The sequence below is a fragment of the Pseudonaja textilis genome, chromosome 2 (genome assembly GCF_049901715.1).
Source record: "Pseudonaja textilis isolate UNSWEBS1 chromosome 2, rPseTex1.2, whole genome shotgun sequence".
NCBI lineage: Eukaryota > Metazoa > Chordata > Lepidosauria > Squamata > Elapidae > Pseudonaja > Pseudonaja textilis.
The window spans coordinates 22663534-22678886 of NC_141991.1; the positions used below are offsets into that span (position 1 = coordinate 22663534).

The following is a 15353-nucleotide window of genomic DNA, read 5'->3' on the forward strand; positions in this document are numbered from 1 at the left end:
GAGGCCCCACAGGCCGGTCCTTTGCTGTTTTCAGGGTGGCCCCATGGGCCAGATGTAAGCACCCTGCAGGCTGGATCTGGCCCGCAGACCTTGAGTTTGACACCCCTCCTGTACAGTAAAGATGTGGCGTATGTGATTAATGCAAGTAAGTATATATAATTCGATATTGTGTTATGAGTTATAATGCAATACAAAGTACTGAAAACTGCTAGGAATACTGCTCATGTATCTCCTTGCTCTCATCCTTCAGTACTGCTGTTCATCACCTCTGTAGCAAATACTGGCATCCTAAATATTCTGACTGATGGAAAGTTGATATACCTGTCCAATATCAGTCATGTAATATATAAAGATTTCTCAAACCAGCACAGTTGGGCAGGAAAATACAATACTGAGAGCCAGAATTTCCTTCCTCCTGTTCAGCCTGCATAATTAGCTTTGGTGTTTGTTTTTTGCAAAGTTGCAGAAACAGACAATGGATTGTGATGCGTCCCTTTTGCTGCATTTTAGACAATCTGTTTTGCTCTCCCCTCAGTGGCATAATACCTATCCTATCCACTATCCTGGAGAGCCAGCATATAGCCTACCAGCATATTAAGACTTGTAAGTTGTTCTTATTCACAGAGTCATGTTAAAAATATGCCCAAAATATGCCTTTCTCTGTTTTGTATGAGCAAGGAAAAGGGGAACTACCTCTTGAGTTGTTCTTTCTTGGGTGCTTGTTTAGGCCCAGCACGGAGAAATGAGCAACGACACCTCTAACCTTTTCTGCCTTATAGGAGATGCCCCCCTGGATCTGACCGATGACTGTTCTCTGGCCCTGGTGTGGAAAAATAATGAAAGGATGAAGGAGTTCGTATTGGTCGAGTCTAAGGAGCTGGAGTGTGTCGAGGATCCAGGCTCTGCCAGTGAAGCAGCCAGGGCAGGACACTTCACCCTGGAACAGTGTCTCAATCTCTTCACCAAGCCAGAGGTGTTAGCCCCTGAGGAGGCCTGGTAAGGAAGAGATTTGTGGGATTTCTGTTTAGGCTATTTCCAAAATTGATTGGTCATAAAGTAAATAAATCTAAATTCTGGTGCCTCGGGTTGTGTCCTGTCCCCTGTGTTGCGGTTTTTCACATTTTTAATTAACCTTGATTAAACATCCAGTTACAGTAACATCTCATTCCAAGGAAGCACTATGCATCCTTGAATGTTGCTTAGATGAGAAAGTGGAATTTAGGATTGAAGTGAAGCTTGTTTTAGATGGGTTTTTTTTCTCAGAAACGGCAGCTTTGCCCTTTTGAAAGTACTCCTTGATTCTCAGCGCTCTGGATCCGCGTACGATGGCTCTGATGACTAGTACACCAATGTGACAGTTCCTATGCTGATTAGACTTAGTGAAGGCTATAGACACCTTGGGTATCATGGGATTGGAAGGGAGTTTAGAGCTCTTCTAATCCAACCCCCTGCTACATCAAGTCTTGACTACTGTAATGTACTCTCTATGGAGCTGCATTTGGAAATTGAATTTGGTGCAAAAGATGGCATCTAGACTTCTAACTGATAGAAGAAATATATTATGTTAAGCATGGTTGAACTTATTGATGCTGAAGTTTAACATGCTGAATAACTTAGGACAGTGTTTCTCAACTTTAGGGGTATTAAGATGTCTGGACTTCAATTTGCAGAATTCTCCAGCCAGCGTGCTTCTGGGAGTTGAAGTCCACATATCTTAAAAGGTTGAGAAACATTGGTTTAGGGCCTGCCTCTTTGAGGTTCCACCTCTCCACCAGTCAGTTTGCCTAGTTACTGAGATCAATGTTGATTATCACTACGCTGCCAAAGTCTGGACTATTTTATACATGGGAAAGGAACTTCTCTTATGTGGCTCTAAAATATGCTTACCTTTTTTTCCATATAGTTTTATTGAAATTTTTGAAAAGGAACCTAAAAATTAATGCAAACTAGTACAAAGTAAGAAAGAAAAAAAAATAAATCAAAGAAAAAGCTAAAAATGCAGAAAAAGAAAAAAGAAAATATATATATATGAAGAAGTGGCTTCCAACCTGATTTATAGTTGTTGTTAGGGATACACCCTAGCAGAATCTGCACGGCAGGTAGGCAGGCAGGCAGGCAAAATATGTGAGATAAACGTTTTTGTAGCTTACACTCAGTAAAACAGATACAATGTGCTAGTTAAATAGTTTATTCCAGCAAGAGTTTTAACATAGTCAAACAGTCCATATATCATTCACTAATTCAGTCCGTCCGGGGATTATACAGTTGCAAAGTCCAGTGTCGAAAAAGAGAGGTCAGTAAACTTACAAATATCAGTCCAGTAATATATCTCCTCGCAGTAGAGATATGAAGAAGTCAAACCTCCTTTCTTCCTCCAACATTCAGCAACTCAGCAGTAGGGAACTCGCAGTTAGCAAACCATCAATCCATCAAAACAGCAATCGTCAGCGAATCGTCAGCAATTCAGCAGGTTCTCTTGCTCCCTTTTATGGCGGTTTCACACGGCACCCAAAATTACATGCTTTGCAGTTTAAAGTGACACACACTTAAACTTACTATCATAGTTTATATATATTATTTTACGCAAACTACGTTAGGTAACCTTGTTATTCCTAACAGTTGTTATAAATTTTGTTACAAATTTTAAGTTAGGTTTTTTTCTTAAGTAACAACATGATTCTCTTCTCTCTCTATAATCTTTCTTGTCTAATAATCAAAACCATAAATCATAAGTTCATTTTTTTCTGTTCTACACAAAAAGTCCATAAGAGGTTTCCAGTCAGCAAAATCTTTTCTCTAATTGAAGTCAATCTGGCCATCTCAGCAAGTTCCACCATTTTCATCAAGCATTCCTCCATTATGGATAATGCTGAGTCTTTCCATCTTTGTGCCTACAATAATCTTACTATGCAGTTATCATATACAAAAACAAAGTTTCATGACTTTTCCAACTGTTTGTCCATTAATCCCAAAAGAAAGAACTCTGGTCTCAATTGTATATTAATATTTAAAATCCTCTGAATCAGTTTATGTGTTTGAATACAAAAAAATGTAGCTTTTTTACACATCCACCAATCTGTAGGGTATACTTCCCAAGTAGTATCTTGGGCCCCCACTTCCAAGTGGCGTTCTTTAGGAAAATGGCAAAAACTAATATATTTTGTCAAGCATTTGGTTATTAGCTGAATTGTTTGGATGTTAAATGCATTAATTCTAATTTTGCCTTGACTTGGAGTACTTTTTAATTTTGTTTTCTAATTTGCATTTGTAATTGCTGTAATTCTTCTTGAGTGTTGCACAAACAAAAAGGCAAGATATACGTTGTTTATTTCACAGTAGTTATAGGTCGCCAGATTCATTTAATAAATCAGACATTTGGACAAGTTGTTTCCATTATATTTCAAAATGTTTGATGTGCTTTATAAGCATTTCAAAACACTTTGAAATTATAAACATTTATATTTCTATAAATTTTAAAAATTCCCATAAGCAGTTTATAAATGAAAAAGAACTAAATAATATACAATAAAACCTGACACATTAATACTATATTTATATTTAGCAAAATCTTGGCAATGGAAGAATAGTTGAATACAGTAAAATCAGCTTAATCACAAAAGATATTATTAACTCTATCCAGCTCGAGAGCAAATTGGACAAAAAGATATTCAAACTCTTGACTGAAATAAATAAGATCCAAATTTAGCTCTCTATTGGGTAGGAGGCCATCCCTTAAAATAAGCTCTGTCCTGTACCCTCAGTGACACTCTTGGAGGTCAGGAGGTCTTGCCAAACCTTGTTGGTGGAAGCAGTGTGTCCCTTGGTTTCCAACATGCATGATGCTTAAAAAGTTCAGCACTTTGAATTGACTGAAAGAAAATCTGGCATGAAAGACACTCAAAGCTATTGTCATCACCTGCAATTTGCACAGAGAACAACAGCTTGCTGCAGACCAAGGATGGGGATGCGGGAGGAGGAGTTGCCTAGTGGAGAGACCCATCCAAAACCAGGAGAATTCCCTTTCAGAATATAGAGTGCTTCCATACAGTTTCAGAGATTTTTTTCTGCATTGCAATTTTTGTCTGCATTAATGTCAGGTGCAAACAGCCAGAACTACTCCATGAATAGGACCAAGTAGATACTTTATCGCTGATCACCCCTATTACAGGAATCTCATCAGATTGTCCGCCTTCCCTTGGAAACAAGCAAATACAGACCTAAGGGTTGGACCTCAGATGTTTCCTCCCCTGAACTGATTCCAAGCTGGAATGTCTCTTTACTCCACCTAGGGGCGGCCCCCTCTCTTTCAGCCGGTGATCTCACCACAATTAAATTTCTGTTTCCTTCATCCAGGCCAACATATTTTCTGGAGTCATGTTTCAGGGTTCCTAAGTATTAATGAGCAATCTGTTATCTGCATACTGAGGACACCTTAGCCCAAACCTCCAGATGACAACAATTTATACTGACTTTAAGCAATTTATACTGACATTAAGAAACATAGAGGACAAAAAGAGAACCTATGGCATGCCCCAGACCATGAGGTGACACTAGTATCTTTCCACAGCACTAGCTGGCAAATAATCCAGGAGAGCTATCAGACACAGTGCAATCTAGCTTTCTGATGTTACTATGCTTAATGCTAGCCCAAATTGCCAAAAGGATTGACAGGCTTATAATCTGTCTCCGCCCCAGGCATTGCAGGAGAGCATTAACAAGATGGAAAGCTCTGCTAAATAGTGTAATTATTGGGATTGTCACTCAAGACGTACCCAGCTGTCAAGGATAAATTACTTGGACGCATCATGTTCTTCACTAAATGATGGAACATGGAAATCTTTTTTTTTTTCAATTTAAAGTTCAGATTTTGTCATCAGTTACTAAATTAGCTTCTTATATTTAATTGTGCCTGTTGTGATCATCTTTGGGTTTAGAAATGTTATTATTAGCTTTAGCAATAGGGGGAGCATAACTTCTGCCAGCTTGAGAGAGGCATCAGGCTTTGTGTGACACGTCAAGGACTGCATTGCAGGGCCTGTTTTGGTCTGTGGGCTCTGAATTTTAAGGGATGAAATGGATGCACCTTAAGCATCTCTACTGCAAAAAAGGGGCCCACACCTTTGCCCCTCCTATTCTTGGGCTCCACAAAAGAGATATCCTATGGGACCACAGGACACCTACCCCTGACATATTTTTTCCAGTACTAGCGTTTGCTTGTCTTCACTTCATCACTATATATATTTGCAAGTTATATAAAATTCTAAAATGTAGAATTCACTATCAATATAGCACATTTTTACATTTATAAGAATAGGAACAAACCAGTTATCATAAACAAATAGGCAATCCCTTTCAGATAGAACCAAGAAACAAATACTTTTTTAAGGATAGTGTTGGACATTTTTCTCTTGAGGCGGCTCCTCCAAGGGCCTTTGCACTGGTTTTCTTTAGTGAGAATACGAGAACTCTTTATCTTGACAATAACAGCAGAAGGTACTGAGGAACCTTCTTTATCTTTCTACCTGCTCCATTTTCCACAGGTACTGCCCGAAGTGTAAGCAGCACCGTGAGGCATCCAAGCAGCTGATGCTGTGGCGGCTGCCCAACATCCTTATCATACAGCTCAAGCGCTTTTCCTTCCGCAGCTTTATTTGGAGAGACAAGATCAACGACATGGTGGATTTCCCAGTTAGGTGAGGTTCTGGCAACCTGTGTCGCTTTATTCATCTCTTTAACATCGTGGAGACCCAAGCAGTTCTTTAGATAGGACCATTCTGAGTAACAAAAGACGGGTTATACTACTTGGGCTTTGTCATAAATTCAGGACCTATTAACCTAACACATAAAGATATGGGCAGTCTTTTGGTGAACTCTTTCCTCTTAGTTCTGGGCCTTTGATCTTTCTGGTATTAGAGGGTGGGTGCTGTATGACACAATTCTGAAGGGTGAGTAAATATGGAAAGAGACTCAAAAGAGGATCTGTCTGCCTCTAGCCCACAGAGACCTTGCCTCTCTTCTTGAAGGCCATCTGAACAGGAGGAAAGAGTTACCGCTTCTTACCTTCTTTTGTATGGGGAAAGGCATTGCTTCCTCCACGTAGAGGGAGGAAAGGAGAGACTAGAGGAAGGGTAACAAAAGGTCCAGAAAGAAGATGCCTGTGGGTTTTTTTTTTTTTGGTTTTTTTTTTTAAAGTAGAGGCAAACAAGCCATTAACCACTGACAAAATAAGATGGTTTCCCGCTGAATTCAAATCAGAATTTGGGTCCCCATCCATTTCAGATTGGATGCCCACTCCATTACAAGAGAGAGTTAAGTTCAAAGCAAATTTTCCCCCGGTCCAGCACCCTCAAGATTCTTTTATATACGACCCAATGGCTGTCACTGAGAGTCCCTTCCCGTATTCAGTCTTTTGTAATAGTATGACTTGTATTGGTCTGAGTTTAAGTCCAGATAAAGGGACAGTGAAGACTGCCTCCGTAAAGAATGTCAGCTGGTAGACAGGGCTGCCTCTAGGAAAGAAAAGATAGGAATGGAATTAGGCAGGAAGCATGCAACTTTCTAACTTGCTCTATTTTATCCTCAGGAGCTTGGACCTGAGCAAGTTCTGCATTGGTCAGAAAGATGAGCAGCAGTTGCCCATGTATGATCTGTATGCAGTAATCAATCACTACGGGGGCATGATTGGTGGGCACTACACAGCCTATGCCCGGCTGCCTAGTGACAAGAACAGCCAACGTAGTGACGTAGGTGAGTAGGGGAAGGCTTTGGCTCCATTGATCTTCCACAGGTGAGCCCCCTCGAATCCATATAGAGGAGGGATTTTCAGTTTTCTGCTAGAGGTTTCATAGAGACCTAGGATCAACCTCATATGACTTTTAAGGTTGCACATCCAGTTGAAGGAGGGGAAAACCCTCCTTTTCTGTTCCCAGCCTTTAGATCTTTCTGTTGTTGTTCTACGAGAATGTGTACAATGGATGCAAGTCATCAGATCTCACGCCCCTCAGATGGCACAGTACAGATCTACATTTTAGTTCAGTCCTTCCTTCTAATCTATCTGCAGAATTCAGCGAGTTAGTGTTGCGCCATATGTAAGTGGTGTGATTGGGATCATAAATCTCTGAGGCACCGTTAGTTGCTCTCAGTCTGACCAATGAAACTGCCCCAGGCATATTTGTTAATTCTGTTCTGTTTCGTATTATCAGGCAAACAGAAAGGTTAAGATCAGGCAATCTTAGAGATTAATTTAGAATGGCCTCTGTTCCAATTGAAGAAGTTCTCTGGCATCCATTGACAGCCCTTAGCTGTTTTCCAGAGGAGGAATATTGAATTTTCCTCTGTGCTCCTCTGGGAGTGTTGTCACTTTTTTAAAAAAATCTTCTTTGGCAGAGGACAAAAAGAGTATAAAAATAGTATATAATTTGTCACAGATTCAATGGATTCTGCCAATATCTCATTGTTTAGAATTAGACAAGGCCAGAAATGAGAAGAATGCTTAGTTGGGGTATCCAGCCTGGTGCTGTCTTTGAAGCAGCACATTCAAAGATACCTTCCTCCATTATAGAAAGAAACACTGCTCTTTAGTGTTGTTTTGCCTGCTTCATTCACTTTAAAGGAGAAAGAAACGGTTCTCTGTCCTTATTGGAACAAATTTGGTGCAGTGGTGGATCAACCTGAAGTATCCAAGAACAGCCCAGCTCCAAAGTAATAAGGAATTGGACAGTAGTTCAGAACGTCGATTTTTAATTCCTCTGCCCTCCAGATCACATGCAATAAAAGTTCCTTCCACATTTGGGGATTAGGAAGGTCGAAAGCTACAAGTGCTTAGTAGGATATTGATACTGATTCCCCCCCAAAAGAGGATTATTTTCTGGAAAAGGTCTAAGCAGGACTATTGTTTTTTTCATATATTTGATTTGCTCAAGAGTCCGGTGTCTGGTTACTTAGCCTCCTTGCTCTTAGAGAAACAGGATAGAGTTCTAGCATCTTCTGGTCAGCAAAGCATCTGGCAAAGTGGACCAAAGGAAGAATCTTTGAAAGGTTATAATTGCTATTCCCTGAGTTGCTGCTATTTCTCCCCTTTTTTCCTGTTAGCAATGTTGTCCTCCTGATGCTTGATTTATTTATCACAGTCAGAAAAGATAGTCAAATTTGCCATCATTAAATATTTCTCCCTGCACTGAATACATTTTTAACAGGAGGATCGGTGAGAATAGCATCTCCTTTTAACAATGTTGCTGGCCAGCACCCCTTCCTCCAGTATGCCACCGCTGCCATGAAAGCAGTGCTCATGAATACAGTTCTGATAGCAAGACAAAACTCTGGTCATCAAAATACTTGAGGTGCAAATTAAATTTGATCTTGTAGGTTAAAAGAGAGGTATAATAACTTTTTGAAGATGGGAGATGGCAGGAGCAGGAGTAGTAGGGCTGTGCATCAGGCGGCCTGTGCTTTGAAAGACTCCGTGCTTATCCCTCTCTTCCCTTCCTTCAGGTTGGCGGCTCTTTGATGACAGCACCGTGACTACAGTGGATGAAAGCCAGGTCGTGACCCGATACGCCTACGTGCTCTTCTACCGCCGACGGAATTCCCCTGTAGATAGACCCCCTCGAGGACCCCCTCATCCCTCAGACCCTCGAGGTGACTTGGCCCCATCTGCAGAAGCAGCAGCCAGTCAGGTGAGGAGTTCCGTCAGTCCACCTTGGAAGACTAGACTGAACTTTTTTTTTCTTTTTCATTGTTGGCAATTGAGGAGATATCTCCAATTGAGGAGATACCTGCTGGGCCCTGCTTGCAGCTGTGGCCATGAGAGTGAGGAGCTATGGGTCCGTTTGTTCTCTGGTATATCCCAGTGAAATGCTGGAGAAAAACAAGTATATAAGATGGCAGGAAAAATACTGCAAAAATGAGAAATGCTTGCAAGTGTGCGTCTGTTGGGGGTGGAGAGGGGAAGAGACGCTTTCTTCTCAGGAGCCAGAAGGGATACACCGACTCAGGAGTTTAGAGCAATTGTGGTAAAAGATATTATCTCTGTGGAAAACATACTTCAAGAGATAATATAAATTTTGGGGGACCATGCAGAGCAACAGAACTCAAGCAGCCAGTGGAGTCTGAGGCTGCCAAGAAAACTGGCTTGGTGACTTCAGTCTCTTCCAGCCCAATTTGCCTCACAGGGTTGTTGTGATGGGGAAAATAGAGGAGGAATGAATGAATACCGTATTAAGTATATATCACCTTGAGTTATTTATAATAATAATAATACAGGTGGGATATAAATAAACACATTACTTATGCACTCAGTCCTGCAGTTAGATTCCTCTCCTTTCTCTTTCTCCCTTACTCCCATCCCCTAATATGGTGGGACTGGGCTTCTCTCAAATGTTGTCAATGAACTTAGCACAGTTAGAAATGAGGCCTGTCAGATAGGAGTATGGTCATGGTTCCAGCTTTGCCCTAAGATTCTGCTGCCATGTGGTATAATGGTATCCAACCTGGGATGGCTTCCTAGTGGAAGGTTAAGCTGGGCTTCATTCAAGGATATGAAAGACAGGCTGCATTAGCGTTGCCCTTCCTGAACCTCCTACAGTTTGCTGTAGGATTTTGAGCTTGGTGTCTGCTAGGGCTTCCGGAAGCCATATACCTGTGGGGGAGAAGTAGGTCCAGAAAGACCTATTCAGAGGGTCTTTATGCTTAAGCCATGATTCCTTTTATGCCTATGGTCACTCGCAGCAGGCCCTTACATCAGTTCCGGCATTTTCTTCCCAGAACAAGCTTTCAAACTTGAGAACTCGGGAAAAAGCAGCATCTGTCCACAGAACCCAATGGGGATCAAATGGGGAAAGATGTTGTAGATGCTTTGGCTTTAAATATTAGTAGAAAATCAATGTGATTGGCTGACTGCCCCGAGTGGATCATCCTGCACATGAAAATGTGGTCTATGACTGATTACCCTGTGACTAACTTTTCCTGTACATCTGTTTTAATTAAAAAGAAGAGATTACTATAGTTACTTACCATCTCAGACTGGTCCTTATGATTTTTCACTTACCAAAGTTGACCTGTTCATTAGGCTTCTCATCCTTTAAAATTCTCACCTGCACACACTTGGATGTTATTGGTTTATCTTCAGGTCCTCGTGTTCTCATCAGAAAAAAACTTATCTGTGACTGGCTGTTCCCACTCAGTGTGACTGGTTGGCCAACTGAATGTCCTTTGTTCATACAAGAAAGCATGAACAGTGATTACTTGGCGCCTGTGTTTATTGAATGGAATAAGTTGGCAGACTGGGAAGATTTCCACCAAGCCAGCCAGCATGGATGCCTGACTCTGATAGTTTTTTCCTCCATCTTCATGTGGCTTGTGCTATTCACTCTGTCCCAAGGAGGTCCTTGTATCTGAACATGGCCTACTATTAGAATTGCAATCAGGCAGAAGAAATATATAGGCTGTTTCAGAAAACTGGCAGTGTGAAGGCAGGTTCTCTGGGATAGCCACATGCAAGTAAGATGGGCAGCTGTGTAAATTAGATGAAAGAAGCAGGGCAAAGCATGGGTGATTGAGGGGTTTGCCATTATGTTCTCCTCAAGTGCTGACGCAGGTTTCCACATCGCAGGCTTCTCTGCTCTGGCAGGAACTGGAGGCTGAAGAGGATGCTGCCAGAAGGCTGATGAGGAACCCTTGGAGGTCTTGCAGCCAAAGGACAAGAAAACTCAGCTCAGAGTGTCCTGATGAAGGCCATGTCCGATACTTTGTCCTGGGCACCATGGCGGCCATTGTGGCACTCTTCCTCAATGTCTTCTACCCGCTCATCTATCAGACCCGCTGGAGGTAGCGGCAGTAGCAAGGCACCTGGAGGATGGCAGCCAGCTTACTGCAGTGTTGTCCTCTATGGCATCTTTGTAGCAAAGTGGCTAGGATGCTAAGTAGCACAAGATGAAGCCCTAATGTCAGTTCTATGTTGAAGGCGCCAGGCCCAGTGCCCTTTCTCTCCAGTTGATTGATTACATGGATTTACAGTCACAGGAAATTCTCAACTCAGCATCTAGATAGTCGATGTTTCTCTGGAATAAATATTTCCTAAATAGCTCTTGAAAACTACGTCATATGAATCAAGGGCTAGCGAATGACTGTAGTTCAACAGAGTCTGCAGAACCACAGATATTTTGTCCATAATGATGTGGTTGTAAGATTGACCTGACTGCCATCTATCCTGATAGAATTCCCCTAATTTGGCTGACACCAACATCCCCTGAGAGAGTTACTGCAAGACTGATAATTTCCTCAGTTGGTCATTGTCCCCTTGTTTGAAGGAAGTCAAAAGATATTTTTAATGACCATCTTTTCCTTTATTCCTTTATTTATTGACTTTTTAAACATTGGTGGGTTAGATTTCTTTACCATGATGTAACCAGAGAGTTCACCCTCCCCCGTTTTTTTAAAACAGCATATTAGATATTGATCTAGCTATGCAACTGTATTTGCATATGAGTGTAAAGGAGCACTGTTTTCTCCTCCTCCTCCTTCATTATCTTGCATTTTGCTTCTGTACATATTTTTATGGATGCTTGCGTGCCTATTTCTGTGCATGCATAAAGTAGAAGTTAACATAGGAAGTTACTGTTGATTGACCCTGTAGTATTTTGATCTAGTCCTGAGTCTGGGATATAAAATGTCTCTTGTGCCTTCAGACTACCGGCTCAAATAGCTTGATCTAGGGCCTAGGCTTTAGCCAGGAATCAGAGTTGAGAGCTCATAAACTTAGAATGAGTATAATTCTTTGTTTCACCCTTTTGTTATTTTTATTAATATTATTCATAAGCAATCTAATTACTAACATCTTCACAGATTCTTCCCTGTAGTAGTTTCAGAGAACTTTGCAGATTCTTTGGGGAACGGGAAAAGATTTCAGGTTAACTGTTCCTGATGGCCAGTTATTCTCGTTGTGTCCCAAGGAATGAACAGTCACTAACTATAGTAATGCCAACGAGGATCTGGTGGGAGCCTTCCATTTTGGAGAAGGGAACCCCCTAAACTATTCCCCACTGGCTTGATGAATGAACAGTTAGCATTGTGCAGAGGAAAAACTTTCACTGTATTTATTTATTGTAATTTAATAAAAATCAAGGTATTCTAAACTCACTGTTGATTCTCTTTCTTTCGCTGTCAGCTGCTTTTCCATTCAGCAGCCACTTTTCTAAAAGTAACAGATTTCTTCCAGTCCCTTTGGTTCCAGGCATATTTTTTGTATTGACTAGAGGCTGCATAAGTGCTGGTGCTGGTGAAAAAAAGAATAAGCTGCAGCAAAGCAAAAGCTACAGAAATAGTAAGGCGGAAAAGGACTCAGTGGTAGGAGAGAACTTTGTGTGTTCTATGATTTTGTGGCAGCTCAGAATTTGTTGTGTGCTGCTATGAAATTCAGTGTTGATTTAAAACAAGAATGGGCAGTCTGCAGCAAAGACTTAATTTCTAGCGGCTGGGTAGGTCTTTGGATTTGAAAGCAGGAAAAGGGGGGTCTTTTTCCATGCTTCTGAAAAGGTTGCAGCTGCCTTAAGGAGTTAATACGTTTTGCAATGCTATGGATTTAATAGCAAAATTACGCTGTGTAGGGGTTGCATTTGTTCCCCCAAGGACTCCAAAACTTTTTTTTTTTGCTCTTTTTGTTATTTTGTATTGCACACCTTATTAATTACATGCAGGTGATGTCTCAGAAAGCAAAGGGGTGGGGGGGAATTTGGGTGCAGAATTCCTAAGAAGAATGAGCCATTGATTCTGCCCTAGATGAATAGGAGAGTGAGAAATTGAAGAAAGATGAAAAGGAGAGCGGAATAGATGGACACTCCCCTTGGATTCAAGTAGTTTAACAAGTTGCCCTGCCCACATAATGGAATGTGACTGTTGACCCCAAGATGGTTCTCTTGTTTTAACCTAAACAACCAGGCGTGGTTTGCCTTTATTGATTTAAGAACTACAAAAATGCTTTTAAATGTAAGGGGTGAAAACATGTAAAGGTTAATGGTTTATTGGATTTTACAGTCAGGTAAAGTTTTAGCTATTTGCTCTTCTCTGCTAGTAGTAGAATATCTTCAGCATGATGTCTATGGAGATTCTCAGTCCTCCAGGTCATGGTTGTTCCAAAGGTGCTTTTTTCAAGATGAAACTGGACTTTCTGGTGTAGAGTCTTGAAAAAAGTGCCTTCAGCATAAGAGCTAATTTGTATAATTCATACAGATTGCCTCACTCCAATTTTTTTTTTGGGGGGGGGGTTGTAGAATTAAGTTACTTTGGCTTAGAGTTTTCCAAATTGTACAGAGTAGATCAGAGTAGATTAATAAGTCATTACACAGGAGTCATACAGGAGGGACTTATTGGTAAGGCTGTGGGGTGCATCTGTGTGCGTGTGAATATGTAATACAAACTGAAATTAAACTATATTTCACAGACAAATGTCACAGGCTTCTAAGTAATAGTCTGATCCTTGTTCTGAAACATCACACATCTTTCAATACTATAATTATTTCTACCACATTCTGTTTTAATAAAAGCCTAACTTAGTTTGATACATAAATATGTACTTTGTGGCTTTTGATCATTTCAGGTTCTAATGGAACAAAATGTTTTTGTTTGAATCACTCTGTGGGAAGTGAGGTGGGGGGAGGGAATAAATAACTTTTGTGGATCTCCGTGGTTTTATCTTTTCTGTCTAATCCTCTGTTCTATTTGCAGGGCATTAGCTCTCCCTCCTTTGGACCCAGCCTGACAACTGATGTTGCTCCTGCCCTGGCACCAGAAGGGGTTGCAGAGCACCCCGCACCATCTTACAGCAACATGGAGGAAATTGACTAAAAGCACGGTGTGCTGGAGGAGGGCAGTGTACATACGAAGGCTTGGTTTCGTGGCTTCCCCCACACCACTCCCTGGCACACCCCTGAAGTGGGAAGGAGGAGGAGGAGCTGCTGTGACCCTTTTTTTGAGCACACAAGCACTTTCTGCTCCACCCATGCCTCCTCCTCTCCTGCCAGATGGAAAGGTCCCTCTTGTGTCCCTTGCCCGAAGCTGCTCTGTGCTGGCATGCAGGGGGAAAATTTTGTGAGCCCCCGTTGCAGTCCCCGAAGCACCTGTCCTCCCCGCCCCGCTTCCCTCCGAGCTCTGGTTAGGTTCATCCTGCACAGGGAGGCAGCAGGTGCGCTTCCATATGCCCAGCCTGCCCCGCTGCAAGCCAAGGGGGAAGGGGCCATTGGTCTCTGCCCCAAGAGGCCTTCTCCCACTTTGCCATACCACGGTGCCTGCTTCACAGACTTCCCTGCCCTCGCTGCCTGTTCCTCTGCTTTCCCAGTTCTCCCCTTCCTCAGCAGCCTGAGCTCAGGACACCATCTTGGCCGCAGAATCGGCCCGTGGGAGAGAAGCAGAGCTCCCTCTTTCTCTCCGTCCCTTCACCAGCACTGTGTCATCTTGTCAGGGAGAAGGAGGCTGGCGGGTGGCACCTGCTATTCCCCTCTCATCCTCCCAACAAAGGCTATGGAGCTGTGGCTGCCCTTGTGCTATTCGGCTATCTTCAGTAATTTTGGATTTTTTTTTTTTAATCCCTCGCGGTTTCCCTGAGTTGAAAAGCCACTGCCAGCACTATCACTATTTAAATATTTGGCTCCTTCTCCCTTTCGCCCACCCTCAAGAATTGCTGTAACCAAATGAGGCTGTCCGGGGCCTTTTCCTAGGAAACCTTTGTCTTGCTCTCCGTTTGTATAAAGTTGGTGTTTGTCTTGGGTCCTAAGTCATTAAATTCTACTTAATGCTGCCTGTTTCCATTTTGTGTGCATTATGTCTGCTGCCATGCCACTCTGGCATAGATTACCAGCGGGGTTACCAGGGTAGAATTAATTACAACCAGTATTAAAACTTTCATTCTTTCTATCTTTTTGGTAAGATTGATATCCTTAGCCAAAGGAAGGGCTATCAGGATATCTTTGTTTTTTCTTGTTATGAACTGAATGTGTTTCTGCTACACCTTTTGTTCTTCTACGTGTATTTACAGCACTGAAAAGAAAACAATAGCAGTAATTAAAGGGATGGATTGTGCAGGGGCAGCTCAGGGACTAAAATTTATCATCTTCAGCCATGGAAGCTCATTTGTGACACAATTAAGACTACCTCAATGGTTGCTGTAGGAATTTAATGTAAGAAGATCTCTATTGCCTGCTGCCTTCGGTTGAGTGGCTAGGACATAAATATAATCAATAATATGTTGCCTATTTACAGTCGTGAAGGTATACTTTTCTCCATATTATAACATGGAATCTTAATCCAGCCTTAAATCTCAACACATTGGATTATGGCAGGGGTGGTCAAACAAGGCTTGTGGG

The 15353-nt window shown here is 41.8% G+C and overlaps 1 protein-coding gene across 10 annotated transcripts in view; it reads left to right on the forward strand.

Annotated features, from left to right (window-relative positions):
* Window positions 1-14788, forward strand: part of USP19 (ubiquitin specific peptidase 19) — a 42951-nt gene extending 28163 nt beyond the window's left edge. For 6 of the 10 annotated variants that reach the window (XM_026717990.2, XM_087923519.1, XM_087923521.1 and 3 more), the window contains 5 exons: window positions 780-996; window positions 5541-5693; window positions 6584-6747; window positions 8491-8675; window positions 13720-14788. In XM_026717990.2, coding sequence (XP_026573775.2) covers window positions 780-996; window positions 5541-5693; window positions 6584-6747; window positions 8491-8675; window positions 13720-13839 — 839 coding nt within the window. In that variant the 3' untranslated portion in view covers window positions 13840-14788. Of the gene's footprint in view, window positions 1-779; window positions 997-5540; window positions 5694-6583; window positions 6748-8490; window positions 8676-10609; window positions 12132-13719 lie in introns of those variants that run through there. The other 4 variants (XM_026717985.2, XM_087923517.1, XM_087923522.1 and 1 more) reach the window with 1 other exon arrangement.
* Window positions 14789-15353: the final 565 nt, after the last annotated feature.